General features: G+C 39.6%; 1 protein-coding gene across 1 annotated transcript; it reads left to right on the top strand.

The window, feature by feature from the left end:
- The first annotated feature begins 15,330 nt into the window (after positions 1-15,330).
- si:dkey-96l17.6 (uncharacterized) lies at positions 15,331-18,480 on the top strand. Its single transcript, XM_059337671.1, has 7 exons — positions 15,331-15,706; positions 15,897-16,134; positions 17,341-17,501; positions 17,600-17,704; positions 17,847-17,944; positions 18,022-18,100; positions 18,206-18,480. Exons 1-7 carry the CDS (start codon positions 15,605-15,607, stop codon positions 18,254-18,256), a joined length of 834 nt encoding a protein of 277 aa, XP_059193654.1. The 5' UTR covers positions 15,331-15,604; the 3' UTR covers positions 18,257-18,480.
- The last annotated feature ends 2,545 nt before the right edge of the window (positions 18,481-21,025 follow it).

The raw sequence follows: 21,025 nt of genomic DNA, 5'->3' as shown, positions 1-21,025 counted from the left end.
TTCACTGGAATCCAGAGTGGCCTTAGAAAACAAAGAAATATGTCACTTTAAACTTAAAACCCCTCGTCTCTGTCTCTATACACCTCAGCGTGACAGTACCTGTAGGAACATCTGAGCAATGACCACCTTCACATTCCTCAAACAGAGTGTGCGTTTGTTGCGATGAGGCAATGATTTTCTTAAAGGTGTGGCATGTAGCTATGGCAGCACAGGACAGGGCGTGACGCTACCTGCAAGTCTACGTGCCTCAGCAGAGGGTAACTCTTGCACATTGATGTGATTACCATCCAAGATAATGACACACTTGACTGATGACTGCATCATTTGACACAGTCATGCTTTATCATTACACTATAGTGGGAGAGAAGAAACAATCAAGATTTCACAAGCCTTTGATGACGTTCATAAAAACATCTCTGTGTTTAAAGACATCCTTAATAGGGATCTGTTTTTGCACGTTTAATGACACCTTTTTAAAGATGTGCTGATGTTGCCACGCTTGACAAAGTGACACTGTGTCCCTTCGCAGGGAAATATGATCAGAGCAGGGTTTGGATTGTTTAAAAAGAAGAAGGAAGGATGGGGTAAAGCTGTACTTTCATTAAAGTGGCATCATGGGTGGATTTATGTCTGAGTAAGGCGTGTTAAACAGATGCTCAAGCTGTGGTCCAAATGTTTCAAATGAGTCTCTCGATCAAAAGAAAAGGAAATAAAATTCCCACAGACGGTTCAGGCCAAGGGCAACAGGACAAGATAGGACAATACCTTTAATCAGCAGCAGCAATGGCCATGAAATCAATTTTATTCTTCTGTAGGAGGTGGATACAGTAGCAAACAGTGGTCAAAGCAGATCCTTACTTCAGTAAAAGTACCAATACAATAAAAGTAGTACAGTGGTCGGGCCCCTCCTGAGGGTCACAACATAAATCAGAGAGGTCACAATTAATGTTAAAGGAAAATAAGAGTTCTGATGCACAAATCTGGTCTTAGTTGACTTTTCTTACTTTATCAGCTTTCAGGCTGGTTTTATTTCTGTCTGTAGTTATACATTTGAAAAGTAATGGACTATAATTCATAGATAAGCCACATACATTGTAAGCCAGGAGTGCATCTTATCACAACCCATACTGACATTTATTGGTAGACAGCAATCTCAGACTTTGCCCCACTTTTTTTGTAATATATTGGATAATTTTACCTCTTTTAGACATAATCAAAAAGTCATCAGGAAAGTTTACAGGTGAAATACTGGGTGTAACTTTCTAATTTTCATACTTCTTTTTACACTTTATGTAAGAGGTCACAAACCCAAAACGACTATAGAAACCAGTTGTTAGATATATAACAATGTCTTCTGTTTTAAAACTCATCATATTGTTTTTAATGTCAAATTTTAATGTAGAAAGCACCTCTTAACAGCTGTCAAGAGTACCACTTTAAAGTGGCATGAGAAGAAAATACTCAAGTAAAGTACAAGTTAGAGGTTGCTCGATACCAATTTTTCACATCTGAAACTGATGCTGCACCAATTTAATATGGTCTCTTTCCCTCTTTGCCTAATCTAGTAGTTTAAAAACATCAAGCTCAGACTGTGAAACCAATATTCTACTCCCCTTAAGGAAGAAATGCATAGCCTACATCATGACTCAGATATGCAAAACTGCTGCTGCTTGTTATTCAAACTTTTCCACAAAGCTGCTCATCTGTGCTACTTGTGACACATCTCTGTTTAAAAGCTTGTCACTCAGAGTTTAGTTAACTATTTACCTGAAAGTTTTATCTTATCAGATAATACTTTTTTCCCACTATCCAATTGAATAACTATAGGTACATTCCACCACTGGTTGCAAATATATCCTTTCTATAAACCAGAACATAAAGATAATTCCATGATCCTCCTCTGTGCAGTTTAGATGTAGGTGAACTGTCTCCGCTTTACTCCACACCCTGAGGTGAGGAAAGTGTTGTGGCTGCAGGAAAACAAACAGAAATGAGAGAGTCCGAGTGAAGTGAGTGTGTGTATGTGCTGTATATGTGTGTGACAGCATCCAGTTACAATCTGTATCTTACACACGGGAAACCTGAGGACTGTTTGGGGCATCTTTTTACCAGCAGGCTCTGTGGGGTTTAGGCCAGTACCTGTTGAAACTCCATCTCTGCAGGTTTAATATTTAAAGACTGTTGAGAGTTCGGTTCCCCTTAGAGATCAGGATCGACGTGTCCTTGCGTTGCTGGTCAGCATAGCAGCACTCAAACTGCACTGAACCGCACTGGAGAGACCTGCTCTCAGACCAGGTAGTGCTTTTATCATCAAGCCTTCTTTAGTCCTTTTTCCATTTGGTAATGTTTTCTATTTGTTTTATATTTTTCAATTCACAAATGTAACTTTTCTGTAAATTTGAATGGCTTTATTTAGTAGAAGAACTGGCATTTCGTCAAGTCCTGCCAAGTGAGCTGTAAGATTTGTTCTGATATTGCACTGTGAAATTTTAAAGAAGATAGACACAAACTTAAACTCTGGGATTTTCCATCTTTCCTGCTGAGAACCTGGTAGCTTATAGTCGCTTGGAGAGGCTGACAAAAGGATTACGCTCCCTGAGTGATTCTGCTGTGTGAGCTTATTGACATCTGCAAATAGTTTGAGGGTTGAACAGGAGTTCACAACTTAGATTAAAATATTTTTGGACTTTCAACTGCAGATAAATTAAAATGTTTCATCTTTCTATGCCCTCTCAGGCTTTAAATGAAGTAATTTTAAACCACTTTCTCTGCAGATTTCAACTGATCCAGGTGGATATTCTCACCAACAAAGACCAAACACAAGAACAACAGTGAGAGCCACCCAACAGTTATATACACAATGTATGTCAACTCACCTGGAGCTGAGAATGGATCATATGCATTGACCTTTCTAGGAAAGAAAGTAGGGAGACATCAGTCTGTGGCCCCTGCAGGCAAACAACGTGAGTGTAACAATTAAGTCCCTATACAGCTGCAATGTCTCATATTCATCTGCATGGTGGTAATGACATCTTGCATGCATTTCTTTATCAAATATCAGATCATAAGATGCAGAAGAAGCCGTTCTGCCTGCTAAATGTGTTTCAGGCAGACGTGTAGACGAGGTTTAAATATTTCAGCTGCTTGGCTGCCTCCGTTGTGAAGCAGCGAAGCGATCAGTGTATCAGAACAAACACATTGTTCCTGGCAGGGTCCAGTTTGAGATCTGGACACTGAAGGCCAGCAGGGTCCATTAGAACCAGACATGCAAGAAACACAATGCAAATAGACCGACATACAGTATGCACACTTATCTTTACTCACAGTGGCAAAACAGCTGGTGTCACTCGTCTCTATTTCTGGTGTTGCAGAAACGGATGTCAAAATCTTTTGTGCGCAGATGGCTGTAGGTTCCTCTAAGATATATAAAGGTTGGCCTCATGCCCACATTATGTCACTGTACGCTCTACCATCTTGCATCCAGATGTTTTTGTTACCTGAAAGATATCTGTTTAACTGTTGCAGCTTGTTTTTAGCTTTCTTATCTACACCCATCTGTACTATTTTATCTTAATGTTCTCCATCAATGTATTGTCATGAATGGGTTAATAAGATATCTCAAAAAAAATTATGCATAGTTCATAAGATCTTTGATGAGATGTAACCTTATCTTTTTAACGCTTTAAACTGTGACATGGTAGCTGTTTTAAACAGGTTGTTAACGTTATCAAACAAAAATACTTGGTTAGGTTTAGGCAAAAAAAACTAAGTTGTTATGGTTAGGAAAAAAGAACAGAATTTGGGTGAAAATAACCTCTTCTGAAGATTCACTTAAAAGAACAAATTGACAAGTTGGCATTCTCCTGGGTCAGAGTCCTATGCTCGTATGATCCCAATGATATTGGTGATTTTATGCACTTTTTGGCTTCATGTGCCACTACTGTGCAACTTTCATAGGAATTAACTTATGAACAGTGGATGAAAACAGCCTTACTCAATGCACCAAGAGTCTTTCAATTTGGAATCTGTAGTGACCCGATTGCTACTCAAAAAAGATGCCACTAGTATGATGAGATTCCATTGAAAGTGTTTTACACGCACAAATGAAATGTCCAGTTTCCGTATATCGGTTAACTGAGTTTATTGTAACATTTCCAAACAAAGGTATACTTCTTTCTTAAACAAATAAAGTTATACTTCCAACTTATACATCACATTTCTGCGGTCAAAAAACTGTGTGCCTCTTGGGCATCTCACCACAATTAGTCATACACCGGTGCCTTTTATTAACTCATGACATCAGAACCCATAATGAGCGCTGTTTTCCACTTGGTGGTGGGAGGTGCAAACAAACAAACAAACAAACAAACAAACAAACAAATAATCACTCAATGCAAAATGGCTTTTACAGAATCCATGCATGCTTTTATATTCTGCATATCTTAATTTCCTTTCTCTGCATGCTCATTTTTCCTTCAGGCGCCTGGGAGACGACCAACAGGTCCACCTGCTCTGAGGACCCTGTGCTGTCCCTGCGGCCTGGACGTGTCCCCGTCGCAGCACAGGTGATAGATTTACCAGGCAGCATACCAGAGCTGAACGACGAGAGGCCATGTACAATAATTCACAACACACAGTTTGAACAGTACAAGGACAACACAACAGGTCAGCCCAGTGGACAAGCCACACACCCCACACAAACATGCAGCCAAGGAGGTAAACGATGTAGTTTACTGTAGCAACCTTTAACATTTGCACTTCAACGACTAATCACATGCAATCAAACAGATAAACCAGGTGTTTATTGTTTTTTTTCATCCCAGCATCTTTTCTCTGTAATTTCTGACATAGTTTTTGTTCTTCCACTGAAAGGTGTTTCTGGGTGGAAACTAGCAGCGTGACAGCACGCCCACATTCCTGCATGAGGAGACAAAGAGAAGAGAGAGACAGACAGACAGATGGGAATGTAACAGACAGAGAGTGATGAAATTTTTAAAGGAGGTGTCAATATTAAAAAAAAAAAAAATTTAAACCCTGGCCATGCTGATGGATTAACTTGAAAATGAAAATAAACAGGGATTAATTACAACATTATTGAAATGATCTGCATTTTGAGTGCAATATTCAGAAATGTAAACAGAGAATAAACTGCATGCTAATCACATGTCATCAAGCTGTAACACATGTTTTAAATCATCATAAATAAATATAATTTAAACGGTTTTACTGGGATCTATGTGTTTTATTTCCACCCCAAAAAGTGCATCCGTGTAAGTGCAATAAATGAGAAAGGTATTATAAACAAATAAACTGTACACACACGTTTTTAAAGCTGTTGAGGGAACATTTTGATGACTTTATCAAGTTGTTTCTATAACTGGTTTGTTTGGTTTGTTCACTTTTGAGAGTGGATGGTTAAAATCAGACATTAAACATGGCTTGAGCACAATATATATTCACACAGAGCTTCAAGAGGAGATTTATGAGCTCCAGTGCTGGCATTCATCTGTACACTACTATGATTATGTAACTGAATATTTGAACTTCTCTTCAGTCAAATAACTTATAGATAATTGTCTAGATTTCTGGAATTCTTTTCTTTTTCTTGGGGGATTTTTTTGTCTATTGAACATAACTAACACACCTTGTTGAAAGGGAGAAGAAAAACCCAATCACTGAACTATTTACCAGTTCAATAAATTTCTGAACTGCATTCATATCAATATGTTTTTAATTATGAAGATATAATGTGTTGCTGTAATGTGGGAGTGGTGCAATTTTAAAGTCTAACAGCACACTCACTACACTGCAAAATAGTTTAGCAATAGAGCAATGTGTGTTACAAGACTTGTTGTCACTCTTACCCTCGTCTCCTTTCCCCCTGTAACTGCTCTGTCCAAGCTGTTTCCAACTGTCCCACTGCATTTGCTTCATTGTTCAAGCTGTCATTCATCACAAAACTCTGTGGATGAGGAGGTGGGCTGCGTTCAGACGCTGGATCGGCGCCGACCACAGAAAACACCCTGGACATGAGGCCAACCAAGGTGCTTTAAAACGATGAAGAAATGTATGATAGTAGACGGAAGAGTGACAGTGTGTGTGTGTGTGTGTGTGTGTGTGTGTGTGTGTCTGTGTGTGTGTGTGTGTGTGTGTGTGCTGGTGGAGAGGGATGATGATGATGATGATGATGATGGGGAGATGACAAAGATGCTGCAGGTATATAAAAGCTGTGGCAGTCAGAGAAATAAAGCTTTCTAGCTGACTATCATGATAACTTCACAATAAGAGAATCATTCACTTAATGCTTAACTAATGCATGACTTATGATTATTTCATGCTTGGATTTATAGGATTCATCATAAATTCCTGTTGCCCAGCATTAACAGACAACCCCATTTATTTTCATAGACCCTCGTGTAAGCATGTTAATTCTCAGTTATTTCATACATTAATTGATATGCAACCAAATTAGCTATATCACAGTTGCATAAAGGTTCATTTGCATCCCGTTCGTCAGATGCAAACATTCATGTTGCTGCATGCTCCAGTTTAATTATAATATGCACTAAAACCAAAATCATTTAGCAGATGCCAACTGACAAACTAGAAGGGAATGGGCTTGGAAAAAGTTTCATATTTCTATAAGAATAGGTGCTGGATGAGTTAATGCATGGGTATGAATTTAACTTTTATGTCAAGGACATTCAGCTATTAATCTATCAATTAATGTATGGATTAGTGAATGGGGCACAGGCCCATAGGAGGGAGAGGGCTCCTGGGACAGAGCCTTCATTTGAAGTTATTTTTCAAATTTCTTGCTGGAGGTCTATTAAACTACAAGGGGAAACAAAATGAGCACACACAAGAAAGCAAAAGAGTTGCAAAAAGACACAAACAGCTACAAAGAGACACACAATGGACACAAAGAGATGCAAAACGACCACAAAGAGACAAAAAAACATAAAAGACAGAGGTGCACCAAGAGAAGGCCTTTTACATGTTTGTGCACAGTGTCCCATAATCCGTCCAAGTGTATAAAATAACAGTGAATTAACATTTTTTACATGATGATCTATTAACTTGGAACTGATGGGTTATTTGTTATGGTGAGCAGCAGGAATTCATGATTAATCCTGCATTAATTCATACAAAATCAACATAGGTCATTCATTAGTTAAGCATTACTTAACTATATGCACCCTTATTATAAAAGTTCAAAGTGATAGTGGTAGCTATCATTTTGCATGCATGCTCCGAAGTGAATGGTGATTTATGCATGTTTTTTTTTTTGCAGGCTTATCAGAATCTCAGCTGTCAGAGAGCAGCGATGCAGATCAGGCGACAGAAACTGAGAGGTCACAAGACGTAAAGATCTACATCCCCTACGAATCAGCTGAGCTCTGCATCACTCAGGTAGTATAGCGAGCATCATCACTGGAAAGCAGCACAGAGCAAATATTGCATTTATGTTCAGAATCGCTTTCATAGAACTACATCTAGACGAAAACATGTATGACTCTTATAAAACAGAGATTTCTCTTAGGCATGTGATTTTAAAGCTGTGTCCAGTTGTTCAGTGAGAGGGCATGCAGACACACAATGGAGACACTGTCAGACACTGTGTTGTGTTCCTCCTCACACTCACATGGCTGCCCTGATGCTGCTGCCCTGTGCCCTGGAAGGCATTTGATCAGCATATGCAACCAGGAGGTTATTATATGCAAAGTAAAGTAACTAAGTACATTTACTCTATACTATAGTACTGTACTTAAGTATAATTTTAAGGTACTTGTACTTTAGCTCGTATTTCCATTTTATGGAACTAACCTATGTTAATAACTTTTTACTTTTACTCCACTACATTTTTAATTTTTTTGTCGAGATTTAACATAAAATTTATGATCAATTTAAAGTGATTTGACTTTTTTTTTATTAAATATTATAACAGTATATTAAGTAATAAAATGAGCCATGTCTTTACAAAATTAAAACAATGTTGACATAAAAGTATAAAACAATACATATAATGTAATAAAATATTTAGAATATAAGAACAGTCTGAGTGAGTCCATTCTGCATTATGGGTACTTTTACTTTTGTAACGACTCCCACCCTGCGTGGGTCAACTCGCCTCAAAACCACTTCCAGACTTTTTTGGTCCTTGCTCCCAAATGGTGGAACAAGCTCCCCACCGACATCAGGGCCTCAGACAGCCTGTACATCTTCCGCCGCAGGCTGAAGACCTACCTCTTCCAACAATACCTCGGTTAAGTCATGGTCATCTAACATATATATATATATTTTTTTTTAAATGCTCTTCTTCTTTTCTCTTCTTCTCTTCTTTTCTTCTTTAACATATAGCACTCCTGTAGCAATGACAGTTAGCTCTTAAAGTTATGTACTTACTTGATTCCTGTGGTCTATGTCTAGTACCATCAGGTTGAATGCACTTATTGTAAGTCGCTTTGGACAAAAGCGTCATTTAAATGACATGTAACGTAATTTAATGTAATTTACATCATGACATTTACAATATCTCTCAGATTACATTTGTTAACACATAAAACAAAATTACTTAATTGAAGATCATGATTTGGGTTAAAATAAGTGTTTTAAGTGTTGATTGTTTGTTCCATAAGTTAATTTATGTAAGTCAAACTAAATCAACAAAGACTTATGGTTGGAGTCATATATTTATGATATATAGAAAAAAAAAACGTAATTCAGGAGAAAATACGTTTCCCTTGAATTGACAATTAGGTTTCAGAAGTAAGAGAACAAAAGTAGCAGATAAGTTTATTGCCTCTGCCAAGGAGGTGTTGTACTTTTACTTAACAAGGTTTTGAATGCAGTACTTTTACTGGTAGTGGAGTAATTTCATAGTGTGGTACTAGTACTTTTACTTACGTAAGGGATCTGAATACTTTTTCCACCACTGATGTGAGGTGTTTATTTGTGTCGTATAAACCCCAAAACAGATAGCTGAAGACATGGAAGCGATGAAGAGAAGACACCTGGAAATGGTGCAGGAGCTGGAGGAGAACTTCCAGGTCACAGCAAGAGAGAACCAGGTGAGAAGTGTTTGTGTGAGGAAGAAGTGCCCTAACAGATGAATAGCTATACAAATCTCATTGTGTCATATAAGGAGTGGACTGTGCAGAGGATCAGATCTCATTACCAGAGCAAGTTAAACACTCTGAGGAGAATCCTGGACGTCTACCAGGAGAAGGTGGAGAAGAAGAATGCTGACTGGGAGAGGAGAGTCAAGGTAAGTGAGGGTCATTAGTCAGCCCATCTCTCCCTCAGTACCTCTTATCAAAATATCTCTGTTATTTCAAACATAACCAACTCCCTTTCCGATTTCCTCTCTTCTTCCCTTATTATCTGGCTCACTCCCCCTGCAGCGCTCCAGTGGCACACTTTGTTCTCGTTGCTTTAGCAGCACAGTTAAACTCTCTGACCTCTCCTTCTAACTTTAATAGTCATGTTGGTGCACAGCTTTATGTATTCATATATGTTTTTCTCTTCCTGCCTGATCTGGTTTCCTGCAGGCCTTGACTGCACAGAAGGAGCAGCTAATGGAGGAGCAGCGAGCAGAGAGGAGGAGGAGTAAAGAGGAGGTCTTGCAGTGGCACAGAGAAAAGGTTGCATAGGAATCTGGCTGCTTCGCAAACTCTAATGTCTTTCTCTGAACTTGAGCACCCCCTTGTGGATATTATTTGAGCATAACAGCAACTTTTTATTTTATATCATTACGTAATTGTTGGACCAACTTTGTTCCTGTCTCTTTTTTTTAGAGCAAGATGTTGGAACTGTTCTCCAACAGGCTGGACGTCCTGCACAGCCACCAGGCCTCCAGTGAGTCTGCATGCATTCAATGACACATATGCCAACCAAATCACTGACTTAGGGATGCAAAACCTTAATTAACACTGTATGACACTAAACAGCACTGCAGGAGCTGCAAATGGCCAGACAGGAAGTAGGGAAAGTCCAAGAAATGTTGACAGTGCCACCAAAGGAGCAGCAGGAAGCTGCTGAGGAAGGTGAAAGCTCAGAGAACAAAGGACTATCAGCACAACAGACTGTGGTGGGTTGGAATAAGTTACCATGGCAGCCTGCTGATCATATCTGAGGTGCATGATCTAAACAAAAACAAAGAAATCACAGTAGCAGTACATCTTCTGGCAGCTTGTAACGGACGATGATATGACCTCATTAAACATGTCTGAACTTTTGAGTATGAAACTTTTAGGATAAGTTTCTGAGGTGGATATTCTAAACATCTGCATGACAAAATTATGTTTTTGTAATTTGTGTGTACTGACCTTGTACGATGATTCCCTCTGCAGGCTTGCGATGAGTCCAGTCAGCCACTGGAGGGGGCTAAAGCCCGTCTGGAGGAGCTGAAAGAGAGCCTGTATCAGAGGGAGAGAGAGATCACTGAGCTGCTGGAGTCAGAGAGGAGCCCCGTCCCTCCTGTCCCGTCCCAGCCCTGCAGCGTCCTGCTTCCCACTGTCATACACAAGGTGCTGTCAACTATTAAACTACACATTTAAACCAACTGCCAACTACTTGTGTGTCAAATTATGTTCAATATGCAAAAAGGCATTCTCTGTTTTCTTTTTTTTTTTCTTTTTAAAAGGATCCACATATGCCAATGGCTCCATTTACCATATTCATCATAAACATACTGTACAACATCACATTGGTGTAACACTAACTTCATTATCATGTGCACATCTGATTGTGTTACATGAAGAAACTGGTCATTCCAATTTTCTCAAACATTCATTCTGATTCACTCTTCTCTATGGCTATGAATTTAACTCAAGGGTCATCCACAGGAGCATGAATGTTTATATGACCAACTGTGTATTAATGATCTGCTGCTTAAGTTATGCATTATGAAATTATATTTGAATTAGGATCTGCTAAATGACTCACATGTGTTATGGGGTCACCTATTCGAAGGATTGATGGCATAATACATGTCTTTTTTAGACATTAGACTTTGGGTAATTTAACATGATTTGGCCATCACCTGCTTTTCTAGGGAAATGACAACATAACATTACACTTGGTCATTTGACTGTGCAAAAACTTTAGTTTATTGGAATAAATGTTATTGCTGAAGAATATCATTTTGTTTAAGGTAAGCCTTTTCTAGTAACCACTGGTACTGGTTCTGGTAACCATAAAGTTTATGCTGTGGTTGTACTAATGAGGGCAAAGTAAGATTATTCTTTCAGCTCTGTTTTGGGCACTTTGCAGTTTCCTTAGTGCACTTTTGGATCCGGAGGACCATACAGATAAGCAATAGTCCAGGCCTCTTAAACATTAAATATTAATACTTTCCCCAGAATCTGAGCTGGTACACAAGGAAGACAGTTACTTGCCATGGAGATGCCATTTTCCTAACAATCATGTCAAAATTTTCTTTGCACAACAGTTGACTATCTATTATTATCCAATAATTTAATCTTATTCACCTATTTTATAGGTTCAATGGCCAAGACATCACCCTGATTTAATGACTTTGTTGAATTCTGCTTTGTTTTCATTTCTAGGCTCATGCTGTCTGCAGTGCAATGGCTGAGACTAGAGCTCTTTTGGACCTGATGATTGAGGAAAATCGGCTCGCTTTGATTGAAGCCAGAGACAAACTGGATCACCTACAGATGGCCAAAGAAGACAGTAATGACAGAGAGGACAAGACCACTGAAATAGAGGGGTTAGTGTGCAGAATAAATTATTTCTTATTGGTCCGAATAGACGCAGCCAGTCTCAACATAAAAGTGGTAAATGACATTGCATTCCTTTTATTGTCTAAAATATAATATCAAATCAAATCAAATCAATCAAACTTTATTTATATAGCGCTTTTCATACATAAAAATGCAACACAAAGTGCTTTACAAAAAATAAGAAAAAACAAACAATAAATAATAAAAATGACAAAACCCACCCCTCCCTCCCCCACATACACATCTGTAAGTATACATACACAAACATGCACACACGCATTTAGTCATGCACGCACACAAACACACTCAAACTCACACACAACACATATTGATTGACAGTGTAGAGACATGGCAAGGCACCGAGGATCCAGATGAGGAAAAAGCAACCTGTGGGAGCATCCACACTGAGAGGTGGCAGAGCCCATGGCCATAGAGGACGCCATCACAGAGACCACCAGGACCCGGGGAGACCGAGGCGGACTCCACACATGGTGAGAGCCGCCCAGCCCCCCGGGCCCAGGGAGTCCCCAAGACCACATCCCCACGGGCAGACCCAACACACCCCCCAGTGAGGAGGCCCCCATGAGGAAACACTGGAGCTAAAGACTAAAAGACTAAAAGACTAAAAGACAACAGGACAGAATAAAAACTAAAAGACTAAAAGACAACAGGATAAAAACTAAAAGACTAAAAGACAACAGGATAAAAACTAAAAGACAACAGGACAGGATAAAAACTAAAAGACTAAAAGACAACAGGATAAAAACTAAACGACTAAAAGACAACAAAAAGACAACAGGACAAGATAAAAACTAAAAGACTAAAAGACAACAGGATAGAAAATAAAAGATAAAAACTAAAATACAACGGGAATAAATAAATAAATAAATAGTAAAATAATCAGTTAAAAGCTAGACCAAACAGGTGGGTCTTGAGCCTCCTTTTAAAAACATCAACAGTCTCTGCGGTCCTGATGTCCTCTGGCAGGCTGTTCCATAGGCGTGGGCCATAATGGCTGAATGCAGCCTCCCCGTAGGTTTTAGTTTTAACTCTTGGAATGATTAAAAGGCCGGTGCCAGAGGACCTCAGGACCCGCGAGGGTTGATATGATAAAAGCATATCAGATAGATAAGATGGCCCAAGACCGTTAAGACATTTAAAAACTAGTAAAAGAACCTTAAAATGAATCCTGAAACACACGGGGAGCCAATGCAGTGATTTTAAAACCGGTGTAATGTGCTCCCGCCCTCTGGTCCTCGTCAGCACGCGTGCGGCTGAGTTTTGTAATAATTGTAGGTTGTGGATGCTGTTTTTGGGAAGACCAGAGAGCAGGGCATTACAATAGTCTAAACGACAAGAGATAAAAGCATGCATCAGCACCTCCGTGTTGGCCTGGGAGAGAAACGGGCGGACTCTGGCTATGTTCTTAAGATGGTAAAAACCTATCTTTGTTGTATTTTTAATATGAGGAATAAAACTTAGCTCAGAGTCAAAAATGACGCCCAGGTTCTTTACACATTGTGAGGTTTTAAAATCTCGTAGTTTTGGTAAAAGTTTCTCTCTCTTGCCTTCAGGACCGATGACTAAAACCTCTGTTTTGTCCTGGTTGAGCTGTAGGAAGTTCACTGCCATCCATGACTTGATATCTAAAATACAGTTTAAATAATCATTCAAATTATTTTCTTCCGCTCAGGTTAGATGAAAATGGGTCAAGTTTGTCTTCACTGCAAGAAACAGTGAGGGGGTTGGAGGTCTCTCAACTGGCTTTGGACTGCATCAAAACGGGAGAAAGCCCTGTAACAAATGGTAAATAAATACCTTTAATGAACATGTTGACTGCAGTTAACTGTAAATGATTGATTATATTCACATCACATGCATTTAGCAGCAGTCCTTTTACCATGCACTGTAATAACTGCATCTTCAAAAGCTGGTTACTTTCATGTACATTAGTCGTGCTTTAACTGTTCTGTGTCTGTATTACATTTGGCTCACTGAGTGAAACGAGCATTACCTATATCAGTGGTATTTTTTTTTTTATTTTGCTCAGAATGTGACGCAGTCTCAGAGCTGGAGGACATCTTGGGACAGGGTACAATCCGGACCACAGAAGGAGTGAAGAGTGTCGGTCAGCAACTTCTCTTGCTGCAGGATCAGGTTGGTCAGCTCTCAGGTCAGGACTCAGAGAAGCTGCCCTATGTATTAAATAGGAAACAGAAGAAGTGGGCCTTCCCTGTCTATTTAGGTACCCATAACATGTGTGGAGAATTTGCTGGCTTCAAACTATCCTCCTTAGTATTTTAACAGAAAATAATTATATTTTTATCTTGTTGAAGTTATTTTTTTAAAGAAAATACTACAGAAGCATTATTTTAAAAAACTAGCATTTAAAGGGTAAAAATTCTGAAAATGAATGAATATTTGGTAATTATTATCAAGATTAATGTCTCTTAAAAGGTTTCACCCAGTAAAAGTGGAAAATAATATGAATACATATTTTTATGGCATTTTTTTTACTGATTTCCTCTTGGGAAAAAAAGTGAAATGTTTTATAATTATAATTATCATGGAGAAATTATATTCTCTTATACATTTATAGTTGTGTAATTGTGCTCTTCTCTCAAGCTAAAGCAAGTTAAAGACGAGAAAAAGAAAATAATCGAGAACTACACATCAGAAAGAACGATGAGGAAGAAGTACTACAACATGGTGGAAGACATGAAAGGTAGAAATAAGTCAGCATTAAACATTTAGGAAATGAAACAACACCAAAAAGATTAGGCCTTCTTTCCCCTTACCTTTTCTTTCAGGTAAAATCAGGGTGTTTTGTCGGATTCGACCGATGAGCCGAACTGAGGTGGCGCAGGGTGGAGCCATCGGTGTGGAGAAAATAGATGAATACTCTGTCTCCATGGAAACCCCTCGTGGGCCGAGAGAGTTTCAGTTTGACAAGGTGTTCAGTGCTGAAGCAACTCAGGATGATCTCTTTCATGACACCAGCAGGTGAGAGGGATTATGCTTCCTTATCAGGGACCAATACAGTATATTTACAAATGTACTATAACACACAAATAACAGGCCCCACATCTGTAAGTTTTGATCAACAATAAATCTACAAAGTAGTTTCTGACAGTTTACAGCAGTGTTTCCCAACTTTTTCCCTTAAGGGACTGTTTTTCTGTCATAGATGAACCTGACGACCCCTGACTAAGTGACATACTTTATGGGTATTTCTTATTATATTCAATGCATAACAATAACAGTACAAGACAACAGATTAACCCAATACAACTAAACTAAAAAGGGAACCCAATAATTTGTCTGAAGCAAGCAATTTGGAGGATTTTTTAACAAATTATTTCCTGTAAATATTGCATCAGAGATGAGTTTCCTGTTATTTTTAGGAATTTTGAATACAAGTTTCTGTCAGTTTCATGTTTTTAATATATATTTTTTTTCAATCATACAAAGTTATTGTTATGGGCTTCTTTTCTTCCTTTTCTTTTTTACTAATTCAGTGATTTTTCTATTATTTTTTTCTATTTATCATTAGGTCTTTGGTTGTTTTGATTGCATACTCTTCTAAGGGGGCAATCACACCGTAAAGCTTTGGTGACCCCTAGTGAGGGTTGGAATCTCAAGGTCGGAAATCAGTGGTTTATAGTACAAATTTGTGCCAATTGAGCCTGAAGTAAAAGTAAAGTTGTCTGTGGCCACAGTACAGATGTTTAAATGCTGTCAGATCAGCAGTTTTTAGGAGAATTTGTTTCTCCCACAGGCTGATCCAGTCGGCTATTGATGGTTACAACGTCTGCATCTTTGCATACGGCCAGACGGGCACAGGGAAGACCTTCACCATGGTGGGGGACAAGGAGCAGAAGAACCCCGGGATCATGCCGAGATCTTTTAATGCTATTTTTGATATCATACGGGAGAGCAGCTCCAAATTCGACTTTAAGGTAACAAACAATAAATCAGCAATGTAGTTACTATTTTGGGAAATTTTAGGAAAGATCTTTATTAAAGAGAACCTCACAGACTCTCCCATCTCTTGCCCCCCTTAACATTTTCCTCTCTAACACTCCTCCTCCTCCTCCTCCTCCTCCTCCTCCTCCTCCTCCCTTCTGCTTCTTCGACCTCCTACCTCAGGTTTCGGCCTATATGCTGGAGCTGTACAACGACAGGCTGCAGGACCTCTTTGTGAGCCCGGCCGGTGAGGCCCATGCGCAGCCCCAGTCTCATGGCCAGGCCAGGCGGGTGGAGATCAAGAGGAACAGAAAGGGGGTTGTGTTCGCCCAAGGAGCAGAGACAAAGGAGGCTTCCAGTGCTCAGGAGCTCTACGCTCTGTTCCAGCAGGCCTGCGCCAACCGACACATCTCTGCCACCAGTGAGTTCTCTCTACCGTGCCATGCCGCCCGGTTCAAAGAGGGCCCTGCTAAATGGTTTGGATTAATCGTGTTAGTTACAGTCAGTGTGACGGGGCGGCAGCTAGGTACATCATTACTGCAGTGGGCGGTGAGCGGCAGAGCAGCCAAACTGTGAATCAGCAGCATCCTATAAGAAGAGGAGCAACATTGTTTTAAAGGTCATCAGAGTCACCACAGGATGCACCTAATGTTTTTACTAACTATTAAATCATTTGTTCCCATTCCAAATAAATTCTTAAAAAGCTGACATACTTACATAAACATAGATAGTTTTAAGTAGAGCAAGGTTGGTGCAAAATAATAAAGAACAGTAGTGTTCATATTTTTAATTTATGTTTTGATTTATAATGCTACTATTTCCTGGCACTACAGTTGAATAAGGTAAAAACAATATAGAACTTATAAATAAAGACTAACTAATAACTAGTTAATAACTTACATTAGGACAAACACTTTTTGTGTTATGGGTTTTTTATGTTTTGATGTGCAAGTGATGACATTCTTGCTATATTTTGTTAATTATATCTTGAAATGTTAGAGAAAAGGTTTTTTTACAAAGGGAATTTTAATATGACTTAATAAAGCAAACCCCTCTGTAAAAACATTCAAAATGTAGATAGGAATGATTACTCAAATGAAGGCAATTACTTTTGTATAAAGGCATTATGTAATGCTAACTTTTAGGTGAATTTAGAAAAAATCTGCAGCCCTAAATAGAAAAGTGCAGTAAAATAAAGATCTAAATGTGTTTTCTGGATTTATTAGTCTGAAAGAAGACATGTTATGAAAGCAAGATGTATCTAAATCTTAAATTTGACCAGCGAGTTAAAAAAAAAAACAAAGTTTCTTCCTTTAAAATAACATTTTACCTCTTAAACAACAACTGTTTAAGAGGTAAAACATGTTCTCAAAATTGTCTATTTCAGTTAATTCTAAATTGAATGATTTGAAATTACTGACTTTTGGTCAGACAAAGCAATTTAGGCTCTGGAAAATATATAAACTCTGACAATTTATAAACAATTTATTAACAAATCAATTCATCAGTTATTCTTAATGATGATCTGAATATTCCAGATTGATAAGAAAAGTAATAGGTGGTGATAGCCATAATGTAATCTATCAAAGTCCATTCAGGGCCTCTTATGTCGTGTATGTTTCCCAAGAGATGAATGTGGAGAGTTCGCGCTCCCATCTCATTGTCTGCATCATGGTGGAGAGCAGGAATCTGACCAACGGCAGCGTGAGCACTGGGAAGCTGAGCCTCGTGGACCTGGCAGGCAGTGAGAGGGCAGCCAAGACTGGAGCCAAGGACCACCAGCTGAAGGTTTCCTCATATGTTGTGTTCTGATTGGCCTGTAAGTGACTGTAAGTTTCATATATTGCTAATGGCCTTTTTAAATACTCATCTCTGCTCTTCTGCAGGAGGCCAACTCCATTAACAAGTCTCTGAGTGCTCTGGGTGATGTGATCTCAGCATTGTCAGCTGACCTACCCCATGTACCGTACAGGAACAGCAAACTGACACAGGTAATGATTTATAAAAATGCAGTATAGTTTGTTAACCTCAGACACTAATCAGTAAAACTGTAGCAAGGAACATTAAGCTGCAAATGTGTGGTCATTGACTGTAAGGTCCAGTATTTACCTGTGTAGTTCTTATCCCTCTCAGGTGATGCAGGACTCTCTAGGTGGAAATGCTAAAACCCTCATGATCGTCAACATCTCCCCTTCAGAATCCAACCTCGATGAGACGCTCACATCTCTCATGTAAGAGACAAAGAGAGATCCATTTTTTTATGATCTGAATGAAAATAAACCCTTAAATAATACCTCAAACTTCCCAGTTATGCAACAAGAGTGAAGGCCATAACCAACAATGCTCAGAGGAATGTGGAGAGCAAAGAGATTGCACAGCTGAAAGAGGTGCGAGTCATTTGTTAGAAAAACATGGATTTACTATAATACATAAACAATTTGGGGAAATAATCACACTAACCTTTTACTGTTTTCTCTCTATCTGTCTGATAGGTAATCGTGAAGCTGAGGTCAGGACAGACAGTGGAGGAGGAGGACATCTGAACTAAGGATTACCTCAGAGTTCATCGTTCAGGAGGTTTTAACCGGAAGCCAAGTTATCCACAGGGTTCTCCTCATCTGCAAACAAACAGACCCTGTGATTAAAAATAGTAAAACCAATGAATAAAGTAGTTTTATCTTAAGGGTCACTGTTTCTCTGGTTGCTTTTGACGGACAAAGGGCGTCCTGGAGGCCATTTTTCCCCCTACGTTGGTTAAAGCATAAAAAAAAAACCATGCCTCAATTTGATTGAAAAATCTTTTGATATTGGAAATTTTTGTAAGAATTGCATTTTTCTAGCCTGGCTAACACCAGACCAAATCTCATTGGAGATTAGGTCTGGACACCTTCAATGCATTTCTCCGTAGAGGAGGTGTGGTTTACGATCCTCCGGAGCCGTTTATTGGACGCTTAGAATGTCTATCAAAGCGTCTGTAGGTAGCTCTTAGCCAATCAGATCAGTTATACCAGATGACGTAGTAGAGCAACAGAGATGGATGTTTGTTGTGTGTGTGTCTGTGAGAGAGTGTTGTTTGCTGCGTTGCTCCTCCAGTTCTCGCTTTCTGCAAGATTATTTATTTTCACGCTTTATTCCCCCTCATGTCATTCAGCCACACACATCCACTGATTTTATGGGCAACAAACAAGCTGCTGCGGGTCTCTGGGGGCTCCGCTGTCCCCCGATTCGGAGCGAGATCACCGGCGGTGACCGGCGGTCTCACCGGCTCGGCGCAACGAGCCGCAGAAACCGCCCGTGCGGCGCTAATAGCCCCGCTACCGGTGATCTGGCTACCAGCCGATCTGGCTACCAGCCGGGGGACAGCGGAGCTGCCGAGAGACCTTTCGCCTTTCAACTTTCGCTCTAAACTATTTAAAACACCATCTACAGCTAAAGAGAGTTTCGCGTCTGCTGCAGCCATGTTGGATCCGGAAAGCTTCCAAGTGCCGAGTAGTACGCGTCATCGTCTCACCGTCCCTCCCCGTTCTGTGATTGGATCCCTAAAACAGGGCTAGCGAAATCGCCTAGTTGCCAGACTGCCTGGAGGTTCGAAATCAAATTCGAGCGCGCAAGGCAGTGTGGGTATACCCAGGCTAGCATTTTTCTGCAACTGGATGGCAATTACTTCTGTTCTGGAAAACTGCTGAGAAACCCCCTTTTTGTGAATAGACCTAGAAAAACCATCCATCCTCTGAATGCTTTACGTCTCTAGTTTGTGGCTGTAAAGTTTCATGAGGCTATGATTATCCCAGAGGTCAAAAGGTCCTTTTATACAGTGAATCAAGTTTCAAAAAAGGCTCTTAATACAATACCATGTTACTGTAGGGACTAACATTATCACCCTTGAATAAAATTGGGCTCATTGAATTCTCAAGAGTTTATTGTTTATTGGATCCCCATTAGTTGTCACCATGGCGACGACTATTCTTCCTGGGGTCCCTAAAAAGCAAGACGCATAACAGTAACATTCACATGCATCATGCATACACAGTACAAGTATATACATACACTGTACAAGCACCTACACATACATACTCACACATATACACAGACACAATCAGAGATCAGTTCATTAAGAGCTGTCTCTGTACAAGTTTAAACACAAACAAAAAATACAAAATAAGGCATTCTGCAGCTTTACAGATATCAGTCAACTGAATTTAACCTAATTTCTTTACTCAAAACAGCTTTTTTCAATTCCCTTCTAAATCCTGATTTCTTACACTTAAGAATGAAGCAGTACGGAAGTCCATTCCAGTATACAATAGCTCTGTACAATACAGTTCTTTTCAGTGCATTTGTCCTAGGTCTATGCAGTCTGAAACGACAGTTTAAGGCCTGTCTGGTATCATAATCATGTGTGATCTTGGTAGGTACTAATAGAGAAAACAGGCTGCTGGGTTAATGCAAAGTACAAATATTATTCAAATACAAAATAAGACTGCAAGCCAATCTCTCCTCAACTTTCATCCAGGAGAGTTTATCATGCATATCAAGAGTCTCAGCTTTGCAGTGATATCAAGTTCAACCACTCCACAGACTGTTTAGAGAACCCAGTATGCAGAGAAAAATCAAATTCGATGGCCGAAAAACTGCATGATTTGGGGGGAAAAACTGCATGGGATTAGCAAGACAGTGGGCATGTCTGTAAAGGGGAGACTTGGTACCCATATCATTTATTTTCATTCTGATATCTTAAAGTCAGAGGTCAAGGGACCCTCAAGGGACATGCCAGCATTTTCCTCACAATCCTTTAGCCGAACTTTGGAGCATTATATAGCCCTCTTCCTGACAAGATAACAAGACATGGTCTAAAACTTCCATATGATTCCAGTCAACAAGTTCTCCAACATAAATGGCAGAAGAGGTCGAGTGTCAGAGCCACGGATCAAAAACGTGATACACTTTACTTACGTAAACAACGTAACTTAAGTTAAAAATAGGTTTACTTTTGACTTCACGCGGGACGCAAATCTCGCTCTCCTGGGTGAAAGTCCGCCGCTTAGTTCGACCCATTCACCACCCCAACCTCCAACCGAAACCTGGAAATCTGCCTTTTTAAACTTCACTTGGCTGTCAATCACTACTACGTCAGCAAAATGGCAGCAGACACATTACAGCGGACAGTGAAATACGGAGACATAGCTTGTTTTGCGCTGCCTGTACACGCAACCTATATTGACGTTTTTGACAAATGAACAGGCTGTTCCAGTAATGTAGTGTTCAAACTGAGCCCGCTATGTTCTCTGACAGACAGCCTGGTTAAAATGGCC

The sequence above is a fragment of the Centropristis striata genome, chromosome 7 (genome assembly GCF_030273125.1).
Source record: "Centropristis striata isolate RG_2023a ecotype Rhode Island chromosome 7, C.striata_1.0, whole genome shotgun sequence".
NCBI lineage: Eukaryota > Metazoa > Chordata > Actinopteri > Perciformes > Serranidae > Centropristis > Centropristis striata.
Note: the sequence above shows the minus strand (reverse complement) of the source record. Positions and strands in the feature narration are given on the sequence as shown.